Here is a 26,099-nt window from a genome sequence, read left to right as displayed (position 1 = left end):
GAAGCATCTTCTATAACTAAAATACCTCAGAGGTTTTAACCTTTTTGGCTTGGTAGGCAAGCTGGAAAACTCCATTTTCTTCTGTATACTCCTGAACGTCACTGGACAGGAAGGTCTTCTGGTGTTTCCTGGCCAAGACAAAGAGGACAGATCAGCTCCACTGTGAATTTATTTCACAAATCACCAGAAATGTTCATAAAATGCATGGCTCCAGCAATAAGAGAAGTTTTACCCCCAAATACCAGATCCCTGCTCAGCTCAGGTCGTACGTTGCAACCTGTACTTTGTTCAGCTATCAGAGACGAGCTACCTCCCACACCTCCAAACCAAATGTCACCACTCAGGGACAGGAATTACACAAAAAAAAAAAGGAAGTTCTTTCTGTACCTTTGCTCTTCCACAGTGTTCTTCCTCCGGGAACAGAACTGCTGCCTTTCTGTACCTGCCTCCTCCTCCCCATCTTCCTGATCTTCACTGTCCTTGTCCAGATATTTACTCCAGCGACTGACTTCTGCCCTTCCCTCCTACAACATCGGAGAATTACTGAAAACAGCAAAATACAGGGTTCTCATTTTTGGCATTGTTATGTATGTGCTGAGTGCCTCAAATCACAAGTCAGTTTAGGACACATTCCCAGGTCGTGTTCCCAGGTTCAGTATCCCAGTAGAGCAGAGAGTTTCTGTATACATCTCATTCTCTTCGCTGGAGCCTCTCTGATTATACGCGCTATTGCAGCTGTCTGAACCCACGTAAAGGGATCACTGATTTCACTTGGATTCACCTAGGTCAGCATGGGTTGGTATTTACCTCCGCTTTGTAGGTATCTTACCTGCTGGACCGAACTGTCTTCACATTGGGCTGCTACATTTTTGCTGTCATTTACAGATTCTTCTACGCACCTAAAATAGAGGTTTAAGCTAGAGTTTCTAGAACACGCTTCTGTCTGATTTATAATTTTCAAATCACCTATTCATAGCACAAGGGATTGGATAGAAAGCATGGATAGGAACACTGGATAGGCGGCATGTCAGAAAAAAAAGGATCTATAGAAAAGCAGATGTTAAATGAAGGATTTGCAAGATACATTGCCCAAATACTTGAAAAAATCTAGTTAGAGGGTAGCCCTCGTTCTTTCTATACAAATAGGGTAGCAAGTTTGATCTAAAGCCACTGATCATGAAATGATAAATTCTGGCTGATCATAACTAGGGATATAACAGCGTGTCTTTTGGGACAGCACCTCAAACCCACTAATTATATCCAAAGCAACCAAGGAAAAAGGGAAGTTATTTCACAACGTTTTGAATTTCACAATGTTTTGAGAGTAGAAATAGCAACCTTTTTGATAAAGTGAACAAACAATGAGTTTTCTTCCCAAAGCTTAACCCTGAAGCACTGCATATGCACAACTAAGTTATCTAACTAGCTTTGACTGATGTCTGAAAATAACCTTGAGTAAAAAGGAAGCTGGACCAGTTCAAGACCAGTTCAAGATTAGGCGATTTGTAAACAGATTCAGGAATGAAATAAAACAGGAAAGTGCTACTCAGATTTTCCAGCCCAGCAGGAATTACACCCAGATATTTGCACTAAATGAGTCTTTGTATCAATAGCAGCAGCAATTACTCAACAGATTCACAGTGTGAAAGCCCTGAATGCCAACAGCTGGGTAGCAACAGCTTAGAGTGCTGTTAGAGGATATTTTCTCTCTGAGGATGCACCTCTGCACTGCTTGTCAGTCTGTAAGATGGACACCTCCACAGTCAGCTCATCAAACAGTAAATAAGAAAGACCAATTTAAAAATAAACAAAACAGAAAAGCCAAACCCTGTTGCGTATATTTTAATGGGTAAAAGCCTGACCAACACACGCTATTGATCAACTAAACTTATCTGAAAAAATTCCTTGTCAAATGAAACATGCCAGGACACTACACTCAACAAACAGCTTGTTCCTATGAGGTGACGACAAAGCTGGCACGTGTCATGGCTTTACAACAGGACAGAAAACCCTCCTGTGAGTTCAGATTAGGTAACAGGCACCCCCTGCGTGAAGAGGTGCATCAACTGTACCACATCAAACGAAACAAGCAGATAAAGATGAAACACTCTACCGAGAGGCCCAACCAATCGCTTCCTCCGCCTCACCCTGCAGCAAGTTTAATTTCTGGACATGGTGCCTACAGTCCAGGCCAGACCCTTGGCCATAAATCTGAAAAAAAAAAACCAAGAAAAAAAAAAAAACAAGGCTTAGGGAGCAGCCAGAAGGAAACAGCACAAAGTGAGGCTTCACCTTGAGTAATACTGAAGGGCTAACTAAAGCGAGCACGTACGGCCGAGCGTGCGATGCCCTGGGTAGGGCTAACGGCCACGCTGGGCTCCCCACCGCCACCCTACAGGGCTATCCACCACCACGCTGGCCTTCCCATTGCCACCACACAGGCCTCCCCCCGGCCCGGCGGCGGTGTCAGAAGCGCCGCGGCTCGGCTCGCCCCGTCCCGCCACCGAGGCCGCCCCGGCCCCTCACCTTCTGCACCGCCTGCCGCTGGCCGCACACGCTGCAGCTCCACTTGCCGCTCCGCTTGGCCTAGGAGAGCGCAGAGGGGGTCAGTCGCGGCCCGCGGCCCGCTCCCCGGCCCGGCCCGGCCCGGCCCGCACCCACCTGCTGCACCTGGAAGAGGCGGCAGGAGCAGCACCGCAGCGCCCAGAACCACGGCGCCATCCCGCCCTCCCCATGGCAACGCGCGCCTTCCGGCCACGTGACACCCCCGCTACCAGCGAGTCTCCCGCTCTGCCCCCGAGTCCGCCGAGCGCAGGCCGCCCCGGGCACAGGCCCGCACCAGCAGCCTCGCAGCCTTGCCCCAAAAAATCAATTAACTGGCCTGTTAAATCAATTAACTCCCCTTCAGACGGGAAGGCTTCGTGCAGCGCCTTGCAGTCGATACAAGCCAGGCTTGCGGGGGCACGCGGGATGCGCGCCCGTACCGGCAAAAGCCGCCTTCTGCCGGGGGGGACCGGGCCGGTCAGTCCCTGCCGGGGAGAAAGTGAACACAGGGAACAATGATTTTAAAAAAGAAAGGAGGAGGGAATCGAAAGAAGAAGTAGAAAAGAGAAAAGGAAGAAAGAGAAAAGGAAGAAAGAGAAAAGAGAAAAGAAAGAAAAAAAGAAAGGAAAGATGATGAAGGAAAGATGATGAAGGAAAGATGATGAAGGAAAGATGATGAAGGAAAGATGATGAAGGAAAGATGATGAAGGAAAGATGATGAAGGAAAGATGATGAAGGAAAGATGATGAAGGAAAGATGATGATGGAAAGATGATGATGGAAAGATGATGATGGAAAGATGATGAAGGAAAGATGATGATGGAAAAGAAAACCGAAAGAAAACCGAAAGAAAACCAAAAGAAAACCAAAAGAAAACCAAAAGAAAACCAAAAGAAAACCAAAAGAAAACCAAAAGAAAACCAAAAGAAAACCAAAAGAAAACCAAAAGAAAACCAAAAGAAAACCAAAAGAAAACCAAAAGAAAACCAAAAGAAAACCAAAAGAAAACCAAAAGAAAGAAAGAAGGAAAGCCAAAAGAAAACCAAAAAAAGAAAGAAAAAGTTAGACCCCAGTCACACCAAGTCTGCGCTAACCACCACAGACAACGAACACGCTAAATACTCCATGAGCTCAGAGAAATAAAAGGCAGCCAAGGTTGCCTATAGGATTCTGGTTCGTTTATTGAGTACGACAGATAAGACAGACAGACAGTGTAAAATCACATGTATTATTTGTACTTTTAAAAAATTACAATAAATTACTGAATAATTAGTAAAAGCCGTTTTACTAATGGCTGCTCTCCAGTGATACGGGACAGAGGAGGCAGAGAAATATGTATCAGCTGTGAATACATACAGAGAATGTCACAAGGAGGAATTAACACTGAGTAGCACACCAAGTAGTGTTAAATGGGAACACCCCACCGTACGTGTCCTTCCCATCCTTTATATCCCAAATGCCAGCCAAAAGCTGTAGCAAACCTTGCCTTCAGTGCAGGGTCTGCTCTCGCCGAGCAGCAGCATCTCTCGCTCCGGCCCTGCAAGGCAGATGCCCGGGTACCGAGATGAATTTATCTGTAGGAACAGCATTGATTCTCCTTCCTCGGAGCGCACGCCCTACTACCAGAAGGCTAACTCTTAGTTTCTTCTGGTCTTAATTGATTTAAAAGAGCAGTCACTCAGTCTCCCAGTTATTTCGTCTCTAACTGGAAAGAGATGTAGTCTATTGAGGTTTCCCATAATGGGCTGATGGCAGAGGGCCACACTGCTTTGAATTCTTCCTCTTTAGGTATAAATGCCCTGTGATGTGTAGTAGTTTCTAAAAGCACATCCATTGCTAGACTCTTTGTACAGGAGACGTTCAGAAAGGACACACTGAGCAGCTGCACGTGGCACGACACTCCCGCACATCTTCCTGCCCCAAGCGTTCGAGAGGGCTGACTGATCGGAGTATTCTTACGGGTCCTCCTAAAAACCGGACCCATCACTAGCTAGTAAAAACAGAGAATCAGCAAGAAACAATGAATGTTTTCTGGATCAACACGGCAAGTCCAGCAGACCAGTGTGCCACTGCCCTGTAACACCGAGGCTGATTCACTGACTTCTAATTTAGGAACATGTTCCCTCATTATAACCATCGTGAGCCCGTTGATTGACTTAGTATAACTCCTGCACTGAAGTCAAGGAGCTCGTGGCTTCCCAGACCAACTAAAACCAATGACTTTCAAAGGATTAGAAAAGCAACTGCTAGAAAACCAGGTTTGTCTGAAAACTCCTGAATGCTGAAGGAGAAAAAAAAAGGTGGTCATACACTATGAAAATGCCAAATCACATCTGAAATAAACCTGCAGATCTGAGAAATGTCTGTGTTTAGACCTTAGGGTGCTGGGAGCAGCAGGGCACATTTGCATTATAGCTGCTGAGTCACAGAACAGCACTGAGGAACCTAAAGACTATTTATAGGTCAGGGTCCTATAGCACTTGACTACACTGCATTAGCTCTCACAGATTGGCAGCCAGAGGTGAACGTAGTTTCAAGCCAGGCTGCATCTGCTGTGCAAGTTACCCAGGAACCTACGGCAAACAAGGGCAGGCAAGGAGCAGTTACTGTCTGAAATAAAACGTCATTAAAATAAAAGATAGCAAAAGGCAGACATGCATAATTTATGGTGGTAATTCTATGTCAGGGGCTATTAGGTTCTAATGGCTCTTGAGAATGTAAATCTAATTCTGTCAGCCAGAGTAGCCAAAGCAGCACCTACACAAAACAGTCACTGTCAGAAGCCCCTTATTGATTGGAATCTATTGTAATTGTGTAGTTACTGGTCTCTGATTAAACAAAAAAATACCCCAAACACAAAATACCAAACCATCCTGCCATCCACCACGTTTTCTCCCTGTTTCATCTCCCAAAGACAATTCCTGCTTTCTTGAGTTCACCCTGAGACGGAGGAAAGTTCATAGTCGCTGGATGAACTGAACTGCCTCTCTACCTTCTTCTGATCTTTGATCTTTTGCAGAATGTTGACCTTCTTCTCAAAGTAGTTTACAAGGGCTGCTTCCGTCAGCATGGAAGCTAAAATCTGCTCAAAGGAGATAGACCAGTCAGTATCAATGGTACTACCATACCTGGCAGCTGAACTACTGCCTTCACAACCAACCAGGACCGTGTCATCTGCAATGTCTTCACACTGCAGGGAGCCTGTGCTGACCATGGAGTAGGAAGACATGGACATATCATCTTTGGTTTCATCATCTGATAGCAGCTGTAAAGGAGAGCCTTGTCCTTCCCCTGACCCATCTCCTAGAGTCTGGTTCTCCTGCTGTGTTTTTTCAGGCTGAGCATCTCCACAGGTTTTGTCCTCGTGGTCACCTTGGGGTTGCTGCTCCACTGCCGAATTCTGACTCTGTTCAGATGTTGGTGACTCCTCTTCACTCACAGGATCTTGGGTATTGTTTGCTTTGCAGTCCTCAGACTTCCTCATGGGCCTGTTGGAGAATTTTTTCCCAACCTCCCCAATTCGCAGAAGGAGACTGGCTACAGTGGCAATTGCGTGGTACAGCTCTTGCTCCACCGGGTCCTCACTGAACATGTTGTAAAGGGTCTTGCATAACTCTATGAATTGTTCCTTTAAAAGACAAAGACCAAAAAATCACAATTCAGGCTGAAAAAGTTGACAGTGGCAGATCATAGAATCATAAAATATCTCAAGTTGGAAGGGACCCGTAAGGATCATCGAGTCCAACTCCCTGCTCCTCGCAGGACTACCTGAAACAAAACCATATGACTAAGAGCGTTGGCCAGACACTCCTTGAGATGAAGCAACAGGCACCGTCTTGACTGCCTCCTTGTTTATCTCCCTCCCCACCAAGTAAGTGGCAACTTATTGTACTGATTCAGAACAGTCCAATACAGGGAAACTCTCTCTCTGTTGTAGTGGCTAAATTGAGACACAGCCAGCAATTTAATACTGGTGGGGTTTTTTTGCTGACCGATGAACAGAGTACTCACATATTCACATCTGAGAAAACTTAAAAGTTTTACTTCTGTCCTGCTGCTCTTTTGTGGTCAGCTTTTAAGCATTTCCAAACTGGTTTAAGTAGCACCCATAAAGGAAATTGAGACAGAAAAGATCACACCAGTCATCAGACTCTTTCCTGCAACCACATGCTTTGCTCTCCGCCAAGCAGCTGTAACTCGAGGCAATGCAAAACCAAGAAAGCCGAACAAGTTTATATGGCTGATGGCATATTTGAAACATACTGCTCTGGAGGGAAAACACAGATTGCAGTTCTTCTACGAAAAATTGGTCTCAGAGGCAGAGAGAATCAAACACATTTCACTGGTGGAAATGTCCATGTCCACTGAAGAATTCAACACAAACGTGTGGAATTAGAGGCTTCTAAAGCTCACCAGACCAAAACGGCAGGGCAATCTACAGGCAAGGACTGAGTATGCTGGCAAAATGGCTGCATATACTGCTGAATTCCCCACTAAGTTGTCAGTCATCTAACTGGAAACCTTCACATTTACTTCTTACCTGGCTCATTTTGGGGAGATCTTTAATGGTTTCTTTCTTGGACTCTTTTTCCTTGGCCCACATTCTTAGGTAGTATCTATAGTCCTGTGGACTGGTACCCTTCTCCTCTGCAAGACAAGACCAAGCCACTACTGTCAGGTGGTTTACGGTTTCAGACTTAAAAAGTGAACACTGTGCCAACAAAAACCATGCTGGAAGCTGGTTTTATTGACAGTTCAGGAAAGCATCTACCAGGAAGGCTGCATTGTCTGCTGCTGGTTTATCTGATCCAGCTCAGAGAAGCAAAAATTTTAACACTGCTGCAGCAGCTTGAACTTCTCATAAATGAACTCTATGAGCTGACAACTTCCCAAACATGATTTACAAATGCTACAATCTTGGTATGTAAAAGAGTGAGAGCAGTAAGGCATAAGAGAGATTTATTTCCAGGCTCACATTCCACTTTACCTCTGTCCACAAGGGACACTGTGAAAGGTCTCCTTGACACAGCAAAGGACAATGAACGTAATACGAGAAAGACAAGACTAGAATGTGGTCTATTTATGATGAAATTACCTTTTTCTGGACCGTTCTCATCTCTCCTTCCTTTATCTTCTTGGGTTTCTAAAAAATTATGGAATTATAAAAGGATGATTAATAGCTGATTTTCAGCAATACAACACACGAAGAACATAAGAAAACTCATATGAATTAAAATCATACAAGAATATATTTAACAGAAGTTAGATCTCACACTCCCGCATCATGTTGGGAGGAGTGAACGGAACAGGATGGAAGCAAGAGGGTGATGGGATGAACTGGATAAAAAGCCACACTGGAAAAGTGGGTTGAAGAGCTGAGGCAGAGGGCAGAACTCTTAAAAGAAAGGGTGAAACACAGATATGAAAGATAAACTCCACTGAAAGAAGCCGGACAAAACCTATTTTGACCAAGGTTGAAACACAATAGGCAGAATATACTGAAAGGTGTCTAATTACTTATAGCACTTTATTCATAGTGGGAGGGTCATGAGAGAGGAGCAGCAGCAGCAACTTCAGAGTATTTAAAATAGCACGTTGGTGCTGGCAGATCACATCAGCATTACAGCCATGCTCAATGCATGCATATAATCCATGGACTGACCTTGAGACTCACAGTGCAGGCAGAAATCCAGCTCTGAGACAAAAGGAGATACTTGAGCAGCAGAAAAAGGGGTTGAGGGGACAATATCCCAGAGAAAACAGAAGAAAAGGCCAGACACAGACAGACACAGAGAAGGAAACAAAAACAAGAGAGACAATGAGACTTGCATGAAAAACCTAAATCATGGTGGGAGACAGGGGCTGATAAAAGCACACTGCTCCTCCTCAGCAGTCTGCAACTGTGCTTCAGAGGGGTCCTGCGTGGAATGGGCACTGAGCAGTTTAAGCTCCAAACTTCTTTCCCATCATGCAACAAAGACAGCGAACTCAAACACGCTGGCAATCTTAACATACTGCCACCATGAGACCATGCTTTGCAAAAAATCCCTATTCACAGCACATGGATTTGTGCTGCAACTCCTGCCTAAACTAGAGAGGTAAAGGCAGCAGTATTGTATTACCTTCTGTTGTAACATCCTCCGTGAAGTAACTTGTGGCCTCCAAAGCAGACTCTGTCTCCTCTGGATTCAGAGCTGTGTTTACAGAGAAGAAAACATTAAGATCTCTAAACTAAATGAACAGCAGTATCACCCACTTCATTAGCAAAATTCATGAGGCATCCCTTTTCAATTGCATGTCAGAACAGACCGTGCTCAACAGTAGCAATATATGAAAGCAATCACTCACCGGGAGGCAGATGCAGTTTGTAAAGTACTTTGAGTTTTTCAGTGAGGTCACCATGGTACATCCCACCTGCGAAGGAAAAAAAAAAAAAAAAAAAAACGGTGAAGAAAAATAGCACTTAGGATAAAGAATCACCCTCTGCTCACAGGCTTGACACAGAATGAGTTCACATGCAACGAGGAAGCGCTAACTGCACAAAGCCCTGTGCAGAAGCAGTAAAGAAATCCACAGCAAAGCTGCATCATGTTGGTTTACCACCTATCATTTCCCAAAACAGGAGACTGCCTAGCAGCAAAAAGGCATCTTTTGTTCTGTCTGAGGCTTCCTGTAAGGCTGTCACCCTCCCCTCATGATAATGCAAACATCACTATCTCCTTTTAGTTCTCTGCTCGGAAAAGGACAGAAACAATTTTTGCAATATTCCATCATCTCCGCAAACACCACTTACTCATCCCTGTCACAAACTCCTTGAAGTTAATGAGAGAATCCCTGTTCTCATCCAGAAGCCGGAACAAACGCCCTGCTAGCACAGGCGTATGTGCGCCACAGGACCAGGGGGTCAAACTGATGAACAGCTCTTTGAACTGCTCCATGTCTATGCGATACTGCTCCAGGTAGGGTAAACTCTGATCTCGGCGGGCAGCTGCAGCACGATTATTTCCCCAGTAACAGCTCATCAGGTACTTTGCCTTTGGAGGGAAAGGATTAATAGGTCAGATTATACTACACTACAACAATTCACAGGAATGGAGACTTTGTTATAGCTCAAGAATAGCATTGAGTAAGCAGAGAAGAGACATTTCAGGACACGCTGTTTATCTCCCCCATTATTCCTACTGTTACTTCACTACAAAATAATAGGGAATGAAGGAAGAGACAGGGATTTCACAAAAAGCACAAAGAACAATTTTAAGTGAAAAATACAAAAAACATGATTTCAGGTTTGAACTAAATGACACTCAGGCTTTACTGCAAAGGGAACACGCAGGCTTTAGAACTAAGCCTCTTTCTGAGTCTACAGCACAGTGCAACTGAGTTTGCAATGACTTTGGTAAATGCAGTTAGGTAATATCACTCTTAAAAATACATACATTGACAAAGAGAGGCCAAACACTTCAGTAATTTTGTCACAATTACAGAGCAAGTCAATGGCACACTTGACAATAAAAATGGAGGTACAGTCAACCCTAGCTCCCTGTTCCAAGTGCTATGTGACATTCCTTTCCATTGACTGCACGATCTCTTTCTGAATAAGTATCATTCAAATACTGTGGACATGTTTTGGCCATCTTTGGGGGAAAAAAAAAAAAAGAAAAAAAAATCAATTACAGGGCCAGTCTCACTGGCACCATGTATAACCACGTATAACAGAATGCAACATCTGTTTCTGATAGGCTGGATTAAGAATCAAAGCAAAGTCATTGCTTCCCTTTCAACTTATTTGGTATTTGTTCTCTCTGTGTCAGAAGACATTCTTCCTCTCTCTAGCTTCTTACCTTGAACACTACATACAGCTCTTCTAGTTCTTCAATAGAGAAACCAATGTCACTAGACACAGCTCGGACCTATAGTTAGGGAGAAAATAGAGTGAACAATTTATTTCAAAGCTAGAAAAATTAAATATATGACTCACCTGAAAAATCTATGTAACATAGAAGAGAACAAGTGCAAGGAGATAGAACACAGGACAGGAGGGAAAACATAACCATTCCAATACCTCCCATTGCTATGGATTACAGGTCAGGAAGACAGTTTCTGGTCAAGCAGAAACTGCTGACATTTTGAGCGGCTAGCAAAAATCACTGCGCTTATTTCCTGTTTGTGCAGACCTGACTCTGCAGACTGTGCTGCCCCTCTGTCTTATCTCCAGATGTTTGACTCAGATGCATTGAAAAACAACAGTGAAAGAAACACGTGGATGAGGTTCTCCACCTAGGACGCGGGAGATAATTGCAATAGATGTGGATAGTCCCCTTTGGCCATGAACCCTTCTGTAAAATTCCCTAACGTTCTAACTCTCTAAATGGCAGGAAAATAATTACCTGCTAGCTAGCTTTTCTCAAAGATTCCAGGCAAGTAGTAAAACAGATAGTGCTAGGCAGTGGAGACTTCTACAAGACCTACAAGTGGTTTTTATCTCCCTCCACACCAAATATCTCATTTGATCATGCCCTAGCACTTCAATCCATTTTATTAGATTAAGTAGAACCATGTGAAGAAGAAAACTGAAAATCCATTATTCCAGCTAGTAAATCCATTTTTTTTCACATTAACTTAAATTCTTTAAGTCACTTAAAACTGTGTCTGCTACAGGGCAAACTTTCTAGATGCTTACAGCAAAACACATTCCCTTAATATGCCACTTGGTAGCTCATTCAATCTGGGATTCACATACCACGCTCTTCTTGGCTGTATCCTCCAGAGACTGGATCACTTTCAGCCTTTGTTTAAAACGCATTTGTTCAATGTCATCTGCCTTCAAATTGCTAAATTTCTACAAGAAAGGAAGCAGACCAGGTCAACATCATCTCCTAAAGAAATAACAAGTCCTGTTCAATTACATGTTCTTTAACACGTGTACTATCCCCTCAGAGATGACCTAAAACCCCTAGAAGCCTTTTACCAGCAGCAAAAATGAGAAAAAAACTTGAGCTCCATTCCCTATTCACCCCTGTCCTGCAAGAAAAGTCATTCAGAATTCATGAGAAATCCAACACCAGAGGTTTCTACAGAACAGCTGAAAAAGCACCTGTCAGGACTGACAGAAATACAGATCCTGTACTGCGGCAGAGATAAGAGAATAGACGGGTTGGCATTCCTTCCAGCCCTGTTTTTTAATAGGACCCATATGAGATTCAGTTAGAAACACCAAAGTTAACAGGCTTTTCTACTGACTAGGTCAGACAAGTAAGATGAATTTGGTGACACCCTTTTATAAAAGAAACCAGGAACAGATAGAGATGGCAGATTTGAAGAAACAAACAGAATACCCAGCAAAATGAGAGCTGCCTGACTGTTAGCAGCTGGAAGGGGACAGGATGAAGAACAGGAGGTAAAAAGGGAAATGAATCCCCATTTACCACAGTGTAGCAGAGAAGAACTGTCAAACACCAGTTCTCTTGCCCGTGTTCTTTCCATCATTCAGATACAAATTTCTTACAAGTTCGTTCTCAGTATGAATAATGAGGTACACCTCCACCAGTGCAGAAGTATTTCAACAGCATTGGCACCATTCTTGTGTCACCTTCCTGTTACTATAATGTGGATCCCAGAACAGGATCCCTGTGCACATGAACTGGGATGCTTCCATGTTTCTGCATTATGCCTCACAATTTTCACCCTGAATTTCCCTTTCCAACTCCCTAGCACTGACAATCCTCACATACAAGTAAGAATGGAGACTTTTTTGGCAAATCAGGAAGAAATCTCTGGTCTGCAATTTGTACTTATTTGCAGTCTTCATTTTAGTCTCCACTGGTGGTGGGGAGGCTCTTTGCAATCGATAATAGCCAACAGTGTTAGGCTCTTCTCATCCCAAACAGGAAGACTAATGGCTTGGGCCTGCACTCCTTGAGCACCTCAAGCTATGAACACTGTTCAAAACTTCAGGCTGCACAAAGTATAAAACTGGATGTCAGTAGAGAAAAATCTCTTGGGCAAAAACTAAGCCAGAACCTTACCTCATAGGATGTTTTGATGAGTTCGAAGATGTCAATTTCAAGTGGAGGGTCATCTCCACTCGTCAATAAGGCGTGCAAGTGGGGAATAGGGGGAGAGACGCTCTGTTTGTTAACTACGTTGTCCAAATATCTGTGGGGAAAAAACAGAACAGACGCAAGACTCCAGGATTAGTGCCCAGGAAAAGAAGTAATATCCTAAACGGATCATTCTCAACTTCTTCGTGTCATTAATCTAATGTAGGAAAATTTAATTTTTCCCAGCTAACCTGCAACGCTAGCCTCAATGTATCTGAAGTAAAGTTGATTTTCACCCTATGTTTGGGGTATCTACTCTTTTTAAGCTTCAAGTAGTAAGCTGAAGATCTTGCTGCACATAGAAAAGATTCACATTTCAAACAAGAAAATCTTACATTTACTAGACTTGGGAGATATCTGCCTGATAAAGTTTTATGTTTCTTGAATGCGATTCCTGCCAGGATCTGTTCTTAATAGTAGATCAGAATTCTTCTGTGAATTTCAGGTAAAGAACCCTTTGGAGTTCAAATTCAAACTGAAAAGCAGGAATGCCTTAGGCTGCAAAGCAAACAATTCCAGAAATATGGGATTCCTCCATACTTGAGCCAAAAATTAATTTCAGCTGTTGTACCGTTACTATTCAGTTATAAATAAGAACAATGAATGGTACCTGCCCAGAATAGTCATGGCTTCACCTTCATCACAGCACTGTAACAACTTCTCCATGTTGGCATCAAGTATGGCCAATGACACCTGCAAGATAAACTTGATTCCCTCATAGAAAAAACAGTCGACAATGACCACGGCACTCTCAAAGGGCATGACACTGAGAAAGAGAGTGAGAAACCAGGAAAGGGATATGGTGGAAATCACTCCCAGGTCCTGCATCTTTTCTGACAGCTGTGGAAGATACTCTCGTGTAAGTTCTTCAAAGATGCCTTGGTCCACCAACGCACCTGGGAAAACAAACCAAAAACAATGGTAAACTCAAATTGGTGGTATCACAGTACTATATCCTGGTGGTATCAGGGTACTATACGCAAGCTCATCAATTATTAAACAAAATAGTGTAAATTCACTTTAATTTCATATAAGCCTCTTAGCGTCAGAACTAAAATTAACGCATTTATTTAGATTTGTTCCCTGTTCTGAATAAAATCAACATATTTACATATGCATTGCAGAGCATGCAGAAACAGAATCTCTCATTGATCTATGCATTTCCCCTGAAGGGAGGGGTGGGGGATTACTGATATTATGGTATTTACATCAAACTATTCTCCTTTATATAGATGAATTTTAAAAGCCCATGAAGCGGTGCTTTCACTAACCTTTCCTGGGAGCCTATTCCAAAGATTTAATACATCATTCAGATGGGTAAAAAAATAACCCAATAATTTTCTTCTAGATATGCCTCCTTACTGCTAATGGTCCCTCCTGCTACCAATTTTTAGTGACTTCATCTTCCTTGTTACTACAAGGTAGTACTACTACCTTGGTAGCCTGTGGTGTCTCTTCCTACGTCTCCATCACACACCTGCAACTTTAAAGGGAACAGGGTTGTGCTTCATCATCTTTAAAATGCATGACATTTAATTCATTCTGAACAACAAAACGTTCCTGAGAGATGCTGGTGCAACTGCAGCTGAAAATCCAGGCTCCAGCATGAATTTGACAAAGACTCACCCACTACTCTTGTGTTGTAGTAATCTGGCAACATCCGCTCGCATAAAGCCACTAGGAGCCAAAAAGCCTCTTCCTCATTGCAGTACAGCAACAGTACCGACGTAACAATGTTCATGGCCTACGAGCCGGCAGAGTTAAATACGCAGATATAGGAGAGAAACATGAAGATCTTCATGAAAGTCTGTCATTACAGACCAGCTGAACTTAAAAAGTATGAATACAGCAAAACTGTCACTGAGTCACATCTATTTCCAGCTTTTACTGGCATCTGAGTCAATACATGACCTTGAGTCAATTTACCTTCCTGTTTCAGTTCCTCTGTTTGTGAGGCAGCAGATAATATAACCACTTTTTGTCAAGCACTTTCATTAAGTGACTAAGTATAATTTTCAAAGTTTTCATAAAAAGCTTTGTAACAATTTGGTCATAACAGAACAACATAATGGAAAGCTCTAATACCAAAGCAATACACAAAATGAATCTGAATTTCCACTGAGTTGTTTCACAAACCAGCAACTGGCTTTGTTTTCAATATACTGCCCGTGTGCGTCATCACTTATTTGATTTAATTGCTCTTTTTAACAAAATCAGAAGATGTTTTTGCTGAACTAGGGAAAGCTCTAGCAGGAAAACTAGGTAAAAGACTCTGTCCTTGCACCTAACAGAAATGTGCAAAGTCTATTTAAATGCTGTATCCAAAGGACAGTTAAGAGATCTTGCAACATTACCACTTCTTTCTTACTCTCACACCACCACATGGACAGCATGAAGGAAAAGTTTGAAACTGAACAAAAAACTGCAGAAAAAGTCCAAGTCAATCATGGTCACCGTGTAGGACTAACAGTCTAACACTCCTTTTCTTACCTGACAGTACCCAATTGTTGGATTTCTGAATGCATAAGCTGTTAAGACTCTCCGGAGGGCAGCAATTCCTAACTCATTCTGGAAGGCAGGATGTTCTGGCATAGAACGGTGCAGATCTCGCTCAATTTCCTCTGTAGCAAGATTGTACTTTCCCATCGACTTTTCCACAAGATCTGCATAGTAATCAGGATGAGTCACCATCTCATTCCAAGCCCCTGTAACGACAAACAAATACTGCTTCACCTCTTGAGCTTTGGAATACAGATTTTATGCCCACAGTTTCAGAGAAGAGGCAGCCAGGAAGCACTACGTGAACTCATCAACAACAAACAGATATGAAAGTATAGTAACAAACTCATTGTTAAATCATCATGTTCGAGTCTAGGTCCCAACACTGAAATGCAGACAAAGGAGGCGAAAGAGCTACTACGTTCATAAAGAAAGTCATCTCAGCAATGCGATCACTGCATTTTTCGCAAAAACACCATGACGTATCATTCAAGTGGAGTTGTGATTAATTTCTTCTGAAATGAGCTAAGATTCATACCTTTTCCTTTGAGATGTGCAGAAAGCTAATTCCTGCTAGCTGTCAAAGTACCCAGCACAACGTCCTACCTGAGAAAAGGAGCCACAGCTCTCCACGAAGATTCTCTGGGATTCCTTTTTGCACCAGCTCCCTAGTCTTGGCAGTGCGATACATACACATCCCTCGCCCATATTCAAAGAAATGAATGTTCCAAGACTCTTCCTTCATCTTCTCCTTTGCCTTCACAGGGACAAATATGGCCATTTTAGGAGATTAATGCATTTTTATGTTTGTAGAACAGGTGATTTCTGGATATACTCAAGCCTACACTTCACAAGAGAAATGCATTGTGACATTTAAAGCCTTTCTTCTTCCTGCCGAATAAAAAGGTGTACACTAATCTACACTGTTCTGAATCAGTTCTGACCTTGCTTAAAGTCAGGTCTTTAAAACACTAACATGTGCTGTGCAATGGCATTACACGTTGCAAATCTCTACATAAATGCAGGCAGAACCATAGTCTAAGACGATTAACTACCAAGCAAGAGATACCAGTTCTCTGCTTTCTTGATCTGAAGAAAGTAGTGCTTCACAGACATGAATTTACATCCCAGAAGCACAGTAACACTAATTTCTCAGCCTCTAGTCAAGTATCTTAGGTATCTCAGTACTGATAAAGTAAGCTGACTGTCAGGTTACATCTATGCAGGACTATCATTGTGATAGACGCAGCAGTGATACTGCAGGACTGACCAAGGATAAAATGCATTTTCAGAATCTTAGAGCAGGACAGGAAATCTGCAACCTACTGCAAAATATTTAGAGTTAATTATTTTAAGTTAAAATATTATTTACCCCTTTGGGTCCCAAGAGTTCCTCAGAATTTCTTCTGAAGAGTTTGAGTAGTCCCTGCGAGGCTGTTGGCACCTCCCCGGCACAGAAGTTGACAGGTCGATTGCTGAGAGCAGACATGGGGCTAACTGCAAGCGGGCTGCTGGAAGGCAACTCTGGAACCTCCTGAAGAACAGAACATAAAGCATCTGAGCTCAGGCAGCCTCCCTCCTCTGCTAATTGTCTAACAAACAGGTATCATTTGCTGGTAATGAGCACTGTTAACACACTGTAAGGAGCATTACTCTGAAGAGTGTAAATGCTCCTCCCAGCTATTTCCTTAGTACCTCGCAACCAGGATCAGCCAAATTCCACTTCCATTCCCTGTCGCTGCTGCATGGTTTCTTGGATGGCGTTCTCTGCAAGAAGTCAGAGATTCTCTGTACCAAGAAATCTCGGTCTTTCAGATTGGCAAAGAAGAAGGTCATTTTACTTTTAGTGCTGATGGACAGAGGGCTGGGCAAGACGCTGGAACTATCTGCTTTCTCAACTATTGTCACCTAGAAGACAAAGACAATGGCCGTTTGGATCTAGCAGATTCTCCATTATCTATAAAGCACCACACAAAAGCTAAAAGCACACAAAAGACAAGAAAGGCCTGTAGTCTTAATAGGTAAGAAATCCCCACCTCCCTGAGAGGAATGATGAGATGACAGGCCTCCTCTGCCTTGCTGGCAAAACAGATGTAATTGTTGGAAACAAACATCTGACCAGGAATATGCATCTTGTTGAATGGTGTCCACAAGGTACAGTCTGTATGTCCATCCAGGCATTCATCCTTGGGCAACCGGAAAGTGGCACGGTAGCACTCATTTTTGGCTCGAGCATCCAGGTCTCTGGGGAAAAGTAAAGAGTAGTCCACAGAGGTTTTTTCTCACTTGAAAAACCCACTCAAACACTAATGTTAAGTGTTCATTCCAATCACAACCTTCAGACTGTGCTGTGTATTCTTAGCATTCACTTCTCTAACTGAGATGCCACCCCTTATCTGACTCCTCTTTCAGCCTTCAGACATGCTTCACTGACAAGGTATGTCCTGCAATACAAGATAAAATATGCAAGTGCATCTGCGAAACTTAAACATTACATCAGATTCCGAAACTGCAGAGAACAGTCCCCAGCGGGAGGATTTATTACAATACAAATGTATATTACTTTTTATAAATCTTCAACTTCAGACAAAGGGGCTGTTGTAATTTTCTTCTTTAACACTTTTTTTTTTTTTAAACAGGATTTTCAACAGTTTCTAGTTGAAAATTCCTTCTGACAGTGCCTAGTCATGCATGAGAAAGACATGAGGGTGTGTGTGAATTCGGTACCAATTTGGGATGGAAAAAGAAGGAATAGGGAGAGGGTTAATGACTGAAATAAGTGATGCAGCTCCTAGAGTGAGAAAACCCCAGTGGCACCTGGGAGCTACACAGTAATGCAGATTTATTATTGCAATCCCCTGTTATCTGTCTTCTCACTGCTGGAAACATATACCTTTTTAATGCAGAGATGTTCTTAAGAGGCTTCCTGGGCTTTGGGAGGGACTTGTCCTGTAGGAAGCTCTCATTATCCAATAGCTGCCGCATAGCAATGTTAGCCAACTGCTCCATCAGCTTGAACGTCTCGTTGATGTTGAGAAACATGGAAAAATAAAGTTCACTGTCCCTTGTGCTTACTTTAATGCACTCAGGGAACAGCAGCGTAGCATTTTTTTCTAGCTGGGTTACATCCACCCACTGGATCACCAGTGTCACTGGGAAAAAAAAGTTTAAAACAACCTACTATTACAACTCGAAGCAAAACAACAAACAGACAGAAATTAAACTTAAGCATCAAGTAAGCTCTCAATGTAGCAGCATTTTTCCCCTCTTACACATGGACAATTCTCTCCTTCATACTTTAACTGGGTTCTCCAAAAATACTTGGAAATAATCTTTGGGATTAACTAGACTAGAAATAATGCAGTTCCAAAAGGACTATCTCCCATCCAGTAAATGCTTTCAACTACAATTACTCAAGCTTTGATTCTTTCTTTACACGAAATTAGCTTTGGACTCAGGAGTTCAAGCTTTGTAAATACTGGGTCCTGGCGGTGGTTCCAAATAAAACTCACCAAGATAAAAATATTGCTTGGTTCTCTAATCCAGTTGAAGTAAAACTTCAGGTGTACTTGTACACCTTGAGAAATGTTTTGAGAAATGACTCAGGCATTCAGTCTAAGCATCACTGAAGTGCCTATGAGTGCAAGGACTGATCTACACATTGAGCTAGAGCTCAAAGGATTCCTAAAAGGGAAAAAACTGTCAGCTTAAAAAAAAGTTCACACAAAAGATCCATTGCATCAAAAAGATCATGCGAAATGGCAGAAAAACAACTAGTAGGCTTATAACTCACCCTCTTTGCCCAGCAGGAAGGAGTAGAAACAGAGGTGATTGACGGTGAGATACAGCCAGCCCTGCCTGGGTACACGCCCCTTCCAATAGCTGCAGGAATAGTAATTGACCAACTTCTCCACCTCGGGCATCCCAAACTGCTTCCGCATCTTCAGTTCAGCCTCTTTGAATTTACCTGGATCCTCTTCACTCTGGGGCTGCTCATTCTTGTTCTCTTCAGCAATGATTCCCTGAAAGGACATGGGAGGAGAGAGAGAAGAAATGGAAGGGAACATGCCTGCTGCCAGACATAATGTACAGCAAAAGGTCACAGCAGCAATCCGGAAGACAGAAAGAAGAAACACGACACAGCAGTTATCATTTCTTCTGTCACGTTAGAGAAATAGTAAAGACATGCAGAAAGAGCAGTCAGATAGTTGGGGAGTCTACGATCTGGGATCTACTCCTGAATGCGTGCAGCAAATGTTGATATTTAACGTTTGACTGAGTTTCTCACGGCTGGCCTGGTAACACTTTGAACACCCTGCAGGAGAACTGAAGTCTGTTTTCACTTGCAAACATGCTTCTTCAACAGGAAGAAGATCATCTGCCAGGAAGGGCACAACTCCGCAGCCTGTCAGATCTTGACCGGCCAGAAGGAAAAACAAGTGACCACAATCTCTCTCACACACAGAGAAAATACAAAGAATCCGACTGGAGTACTGGAAAAGACTCAAGCTGCTGCTGTTCAATAAAAAACTGTATTTATAAGTTTCTACTCTGGAGAATTTGTGGGCTGGGAATCTGAAGTGTGTTAACTGCACAACAAGCAGAAACACCTGTCTGACTCAGAAGTCAGTGGAAGTTGGGGTGCAGCTCCTGTACAACCTAGATGCCTTTCAGACCACCATGGCAGGGCAAGCCCATTGCCTGCAAACTAGAATTCTCTCTCCCATATTTGTTGCTAGATGAACCCTTGTTAAACATTCTCTCTGCATCAAAGGTATAATCGGCAAGGATTTTAAAGAGGTATTATATTTTAATGAGTAGGAGCATCCTAAGCAGGCTGTTCCTTGAGATCTACTGCTCACAACCTTTCCCCCCCCAAATACACTTGTCCCATGTTATGACTGTAACATGATGCTGATAATACTGTATGCATTCCATAACAATTCCAAATGTATGTATGTCTGAAAAGGGAGCAGAGAGAAGTTTTGCAATGGAGCTCTTGCTCCCTCCCTCCCAGGGGTAAAAAAATTCTTCAAACCACCTCCCCCTTCTTTCTTAGGATCTGGAAGTCCTTCAGGGAACCATGTCACTTACATGGATCTTGCCCTTGACAAAGGTGGTGATATCTTCTTCATTATCAAAGATGGACAGAGTCTGCAGTAAGTTATTCTCCAGCCACTCCCAATGCTTTGTGATCTCTTTACGAGATGATCCTAATTGAAGGGGCGAAAGATGATGGGAAGAGCAAAGAAAAAAGAAATTAGAACAAGGTGTTTTTTCCTCCAAGTTCACAGCAGGAAACTAATAATTACCAAACAGTGATCAGGACAAAACAAACACACCAACTGGATACATGACGAGGATATTTTATGTACACCAACATTATGTTTCTAATGAAATGTCTCCGCTGCCACCAACAGATCATCCTAATTGCCAGTGCATAGCAAACACAGCTTTTTTTCCCAGACAAAAAGCATTCTTATGTTCCAGACAAGAAGTACTCTTTCAATTCCTGGAATTCTAGAATAAAAATAATGAACTTCCAGAAGAACCTTGAAATTTCAGAACAACTGAAGTTTTTACACCTACAAAGAGGTTCCATCTTCCAGTCAGCAAAGAGCACACAATACCAAATCAAAAAGCAACCAAAATATTCATGTCAGAAAGTTCTTTGCTTTCTTAAATAAAAACATCTCAGCAAAACTTGTATCAGTTAGTTGTCTTTAACCATACAGTCCACGAGAGTTCACAAAGGATAAGCTTCACTGTGTAACCAATTTAAAGAACTTCCCTATAGAAAGTTGCCTTAGTTAGTTGCCATTATTTCAAAGATCTGCGTTTACTAAAAGATTTCTTCCTCTCTGTCAACAGCTATCACTATATTCTCTTGTAGACAGAAAACAATGCAGAAGAAATACAAACAGCAATTCCATTTTTTTAACAAGATAAGAAACATCATTAAATGCAGACACAGACATCTGTTTAAATGCAAATCAAAGATTTTTAAGTTTCTCTTTGCCAAATTCCAGTAAATTTATCTTCTGAAGTTTCCTACAAAAGCAGTGGGATATCTAAAAAATGTTAACAGCAGGACTCCCACTACTCGATTTCTCTGTGAGTACATTAGACCCCTCCGTGCGGTTAATGACAAAAAGAAGAAAGCAGCAGACACCACCAGCAGTTCCCTAAAGCTACTGCTTTACCTGTCTTTCTTTTTTAAGAGGCAGCTTCAGCAACGAAATAGTCTTCACGTATTTGTAGTTGGATACCTAACCACAAAACCCAATGCCAGCTAATCTGTGGTTTCATAAGCAAAAGTACCTCCAGGACCTGAAACCAAAAACCAGAAGCAAGCACGCTGTCTTGTCTCAAAGGACTGCAGAGCCATGAATTTGAGTTTGTGTGTACAGCCCAATGGATTAGACAACAAATATTTTTTCTTTTGCCTCTGTGTATAAGTTTACTTGATATTTATCCTAGCCATCTGACAATGTTTTTAAAGCATAAATTACTTGGAGTAATATGAAATGGCTTATTTTAAGGGCACAGAATTATCAATTATAGGATGCTCTGGTTGTGGAAAAAAGCCCCACAGGTCCAGCAACAATGGCAGGGGAATAAAGTCTGCGTTCTGTTTTGTTTCGTGAGGTGCATCTCTCACCAAGTGACAGCAGACAAATTGCTAAAATAAGCCAGGCCTCAATAATTGACATCTCTCTAAGAACATTAGAATGACATACGAGAAGGAGTAAAATTCTGCAATTCCTACAAAGAGAGTTGTAAGAACAAAGTGCTGAAAGGCCAAAGCTGCGTTCACGACCAGAATGCTGCCTCCTAATATTTACACATGATAAATTGTAAATAAAATATATGCATTTTTCAACTAGGGATCCATATACATTTTATAACTTTAAGTGAATGCCAGTACTCTAACTTAGACAGTAAAATGAGAACCAGATATGATTAAAAAAAATACCTTGGATGAAGACAATGTATTTACTCCAGCATAATAATTTATCAAACTCCATTTGGTTGTTATATAGCCCATCTCATTTTACCATGCTGCATTACTTAAAAGTAACTGAGACATAGAGGATATCAACTAAACACTCCTGAAATTGTACAAAAATAACATGCTCACTCATTGAGCATCAAGATACTATAAAATTTCACCATATGTGGCCAGTAAATATTCTGCTTTTTTCTACGCAGTTTCTGGCCTGCCATTTCGTTTTCTGTCTTTCTTCCTCTCTGCCTCTTCCCTCCTCAAAAGGGAAACTGAGTTTCTGTGAAACACAGCAACTTCTAAACCCCTCTTCTGCAGAATTTAAGTAGCTCTGCAAGGGAGAATACTGTGTTGGTTGCCTGGGGAGAAGATGGGAACAGGGAAAACAAGACATCAACATCTGTGGGCTTAGCAAATGATTACTTCATGATCGGATTTTACGTCTCAACCACAAAGTGAGAAGTGAAGATTCTTATTACAAAGTTGGACTAAGGAATATGTCTGAAGATATTTTCTCTTTAGCAACCAGTAGGACCTAAAGCCTTAATCAAAGTTCACCACCAGATACTTGAAGGTTGTACCATGATATTCTAATACAGCAGTTACTTTTCTCAAGTAAAAGAGGCCAAGGATTCTTGATGTTTTTAAAAAATACCATTGCAATATATTTTACAGTGATAGTATGTCTACGTATCTATTACAGGCCAGAAACAGAAAAAAATAAATTGGATCTAGACAGTAAAGAGATTCCCCAGAGTGTTTGGCCCCTTGAATGACCCTACATGGTTCCATCTTGTATCGTGTTCCTGGTAAGCAGGTTTTGGCACAACACTCATCGTCCCACAGCAATCTTATCATCATGCTTTTATTCTCTGAACAATCTCACTGTGACCTTGCAGACAGATACACCTTGGAAGAAAGAAAATTCATAACATCTGCAGAAACAGAAGCATTTACAGAGCCTTAAGTTCCTAAACTACAATTTAAACAACACTGAGAAGTTTTGTCATTTCTGGCATCTTCCACTACCCCACCAGAAGCTCTAGAAAGTTTCCTGAGCAATCACAGAAAACTCCTATTCGGGATAACTGATCATTTCAACCAAAAAGACAAGAGATTAACACAAATCCAGCCCCTGACAAGAGTCACATCAATACATACCGCACGCCACTGCCCAATACACTTGAGAGTCCTGAGTCTGGTGCAGAATACGGTATGGGGCGACTCTGGCACTGGAATCCAAAACCACGTCTAATGTTCCCACAAGAAGACCTAGGAGGCAAAGAGAGAGAAATTATAACAATGTAATACCAAAACAAAGAATTGGGTTAAGTAAAAATACAGGATCAATACTACAGAAACACGTTGATGTTCATATCACGTACGCTGCGATGCAAGAGCAACGGCATTTGGTCGAGAAAATGAAGACATACATCCAGTCACTACAAGCAAATTACCTATAAACCAACTACAGCCAACCCCACTGGTCATGGATGAAGTTTAGATGGCAATTAAATGTCTACTAAACCTCATTATAATCCTCCACCTTCCTAGGAGAGTTTTCTAATAAAAGTGAAACGTGTTTTCCTCTGTGGGGCTTCTGTTGCTAATAGTGATTTTTAAGCCTACTAAACTAAAACACAGAAGAGTTTTCAATGCTGTATCTTTCAGCATCACCTATGCAAACAGTAGGTAAGATAACTCATCCAAAATGGAATCAAATGGCTCTAGAAAAACTGGTACTCACAGGTTTCAGTGATCTTTCTAGAAGCACTTTGATTAAACAAAGAAAGAACACAGAGAACCGAAATTTGGTAATATAAAAGTTAAAATATTTTTATATGATGTTAAATAAAAAAAGCAGGCACTTCCAGAATAAATGCTGATAACCACCAGACCTTGTAAAGCAAATCCATTTATTTTAATTAAGTCTATTTACTAGATAAATCAAATATCTGAGATGACACTTTGCTTTGTTATTCTAGGTAATGTACCATGAGCATCTTTAATGCAAATTAATTTTGCAACATCCTCATGATTAAAAGTTTTCTAACATTAGAACTTGGAGAGGGAGCATGGTCACTCCTCTGGATCACTATTTGGGAGGCCCTGGTGCAATTCCCTGCTCTCCTCCCTACGGTTTGGGTATGTCTGAGCAAGCTGTACTCATCCATATCTCATTCATTATCATGAGACACGCTACTTCCTCCCCTTTATCTCTCTTGGCTATCCAAAAGCAAGTAATAGATTAGGAACACACCACTGATCATACTTCAGGAGAAACACCATCCATAGCAAGCTCATCTGGTAATCCTTAAAACAAATAGGTATGTATCCAGCACAGCAGGACCTCAGGTTCGCCTCCAGGTTTCTTGTGTACAGTTTTAGGCAGAATACGGATTAAAAAGTCATTTTGAATACTTCCTATAACGATATCGAATGTGTCAAATATTGACATATGGACCGGTAACACGACATGTTTAAGAACTTGAGTACAACAGCAACTTGAACGCCTTTCCAGCTTGGCTGAATATCTACATTCTAACTCTAAAACGTCAACGTGCAGTTGTACAGCTCCTTAAGGAGGACACGTGGCTTTTAACATGCAGGAGCTCTGAAGAAGACTTTCTCATTGAGCTAAACTAGCTCAAGAAGTAAACTGGCTCAAAGCTTCAACCATTTAAGAATAGAACAGTTTAAATGTTTCCAGAATAGCATCAGGTATCATTTCTTCTTGTAAAAACCTGGGAAATTCCAGAATACAATTATATGCCTACATGCAAAATTACACAAGTAAGTTATGTTACATAAAACGGAGTAATTCAAAAAAATTTTGAACATTGTGAAAAGATGAACTATGCTAAGGATGTTTATCAGCTGCGTCACTTCTGTAGTTAGTACATCTGGTTAACAGGGCTAATAGATGAAACTGGCTGTGCATAATTCACAAATGTAAAAAGCACGTTTTTTGTTATTCACATAACTGTGTAAGCATTTTGCACGTAAATGGGGCGTTTTAAAAGTGAGGGGATTTGTTGTTGCTGTTAACGTTGTGCCTTGGTCACAGTTATGTTATTTTAACAGCTTCTGTCACCAAACATGGCTATCGGGCATAGCACCCGGGGGCAGTTTTCATCGGGCTGCACCCACACAACCTCACCCCCCGCCCAAGCACAGCACAATTTTCATACAGATATTAATGAAAAACTACGTCTGACTTCCATCCTCTAAATCTTGAAAAACCACACCAAAACAAAAGAAAAGATACAAAGAAAACATCTCAACAATCCAAGGCAAGACGAGTGTGACAAAGAAGCCATTTTTGACAAGGGAAGATCACCCCAGCCCCCCCGTCAGCCTTCTCTGCCCCCTGGGCAGCAGCAGCGCCGGGGCAGGCCCGCCCGCAGGCCCCGCAGTGCCAGGCGCAGGCCGGGGGTCACACACAGCCAGGGGAAAGGCGGGACGGGCTCACCCCAGCCGGCGGGGCCGGCACCCCCCCTCCCCGACCCCCGGAGCCCCGCAGCCGCCGCCGTACCGAGGCGGGCAGCTCCCGCCCCGCCCTGACGGGACCCGCGACGCGGTCCTGGGGCGGCCCCTCAGCCCCCCCGCCCCCTCCGGCCCGGCCCGGCCCGGGCCCTGCGGGGACACGGCAGCGGGGCAGGAGTCCCCCCCGCTGCCCGCGCATCCCCGGCCCCGAGGCGGCCGGGTCGGGCCGGAGCCTCCCCTCAGCCCCGCCGCGCCTCACCCGTGAGGCCGCCCCCTTTGCCGTGTCCCCGCCGGCGCTGGAGCAAGAAGAAGGGGTTGGCCCGCTCCGTGACCCACAGGGCGCCGGCCAGCAGCACCTCCTCGGGCCCCAGCCACATCGTGGCGGAGCGGCTCGGCGGGGCTGGGCTCGGCCCGGCCGGAGCGGGGAGGCGGCGCAGGGGGAGCGGCCGGGCCGCGCCGCGCCGC

The 26,099-nt window shown here is 42.8% G+C and overlaps 2 protein-coding genes across 10 annotated transcripts in view; both read right to left on the bottom strand.

The window, feature by feature from the left end:
- Positions 1–2,793, bottom strand: part of MRNIP (MRN complex interacting protein) — a 5,508-nt gene extending 2,715 nt beyond the window's left edge. For 3 of the 5 annotated variants that reach the window (XM_087753545.1, XM_087753541.1, XM_087753543.1), the window contains exons 1-6: positions 2,662–2,793; positions 2,527–2,586; positions 2,114–2,211; positions 830–899; positions 388–524; positions 26–128 (exon numbers count right to left, since the gene is read on the bottom strand). In XM_087753545.1, coding sequence (XP_087609671.1) covers positions 26–128; positions 388–524; positions 830–899; positions 2,114–2,211; positions 2,527–2,586; positions 2,662–2,721 — 528 coding nt within the window. In that variant the 5' untranslated portion in view covers positions 2,722–2,793. The remainder of the gene's footprint in view (positions 1–25; positions 129–387; positions 525–829; positions 900–2,113; positions 2,212–2,526; positions 2,587–2,661) is intronic. The other 2 variants (XM_087753546.1, XM_087753542.1) reach the window with 1 other exon arrangement.
- TBC1D9B (TBC1 domain family member 9B) lies at positions 2,582–26,099 on the bottom strand. 5 transcript variants are annotated; one of them, XM_087753537.1, is made up of 23 exons: positions 25,894–26,099; positions 23,310–23,420; positions 20,237–20,355; positions 18,936–19,164; positions 18,036–18,294; positions 17,179–17,386; positions 16,838–17,050; positions 16,515–16,676; positions 15,749–15,899; positions 15,134–15,348; positions 14,270–14,387; positions 13,254–13,539; positions 12,569–12,698; positions 11,284–11,382; positions 10,385–10,453; positions 9,337–9,577; positions 8,892–8,957; positions 8,666–8,737; positions 8,206–8,256; positions 7,639–7,686; positions 7,084–7,190; positions 5,672–6,171; positions 2,582–3,029 (listed from the first exon to the last, which is right to left on the bottom strand). In XM_087753537.1, exons 1-23 carry the CDS (start codon positions 26,009–26,011, stop codon positions 3,023–3,025), a joined length of 3,579 nt encoding a protein of 1,192 aa, XP_087609663.1. In that variant the 5' UTR covers positions 26,012–26,099; the 3' UTR covers positions 2,582–3,022. The 5 variants fall into 5 exon arrangements, with proteins under 5 accessions (XP_087609663.1, XP_087609662.1, XP_087609658.1 ...); XM_087753536.1 differs by lacking the exon at positions 2,582–3,029 and adding an exon at positions 24,409–24,572 and having other exon boundaries at positions 3,700–6,171; positions 25,894–25,999; XM_087753532.1 differs by lacking the exon at positions 2,582–3,029 and having other exon boundaries at positions 3,700–6,171.

The sequence above is a fragment of the Nipponia nippon genome, unplaced genomic scaffold (assembly GCF_047370975.1).
Source record: "Nipponia nippon isolate SJK-2023a ecotype South Korea unplaced genomic scaffold, ASM4737097v1 scaffold_17, whole genome shotgun sequence".
Lineage (NCBI taxonomy): Eukaryota > Metazoa > Chordata > Aves > Pelecaniformes > Threskiornithidae > Nipponia > Nipponia nippon.
Note: the sequence above shows the minus strand (reverse complement) of the source record. Positions and strands in the feature narration are given on the sequence as shown.

Coding starts and splice junctions, on each gene's coding strand:
- TBC1D9B (XM_087753532.1), bottom strand. CDS start 26,011: ATGTGGCTGGGGCCCGAGGAGGTGCTGCTGGCCGGCGCCCTGTGGGTC. Junction 8,738..8,891: donor CAAACTGCATCTGCCTCCCG/GTGAGTGATTGC, acceptor CTGTAAACACAG/CTCTGAATCCAGAGGAGACA. Junction 8,257..8,665: donor GGAGGATGTTACAACAGAAG/GTAATACAATAC, acceptor CTGCTGCTCAAG/TATCTCCTTTTGTCTCAGAG.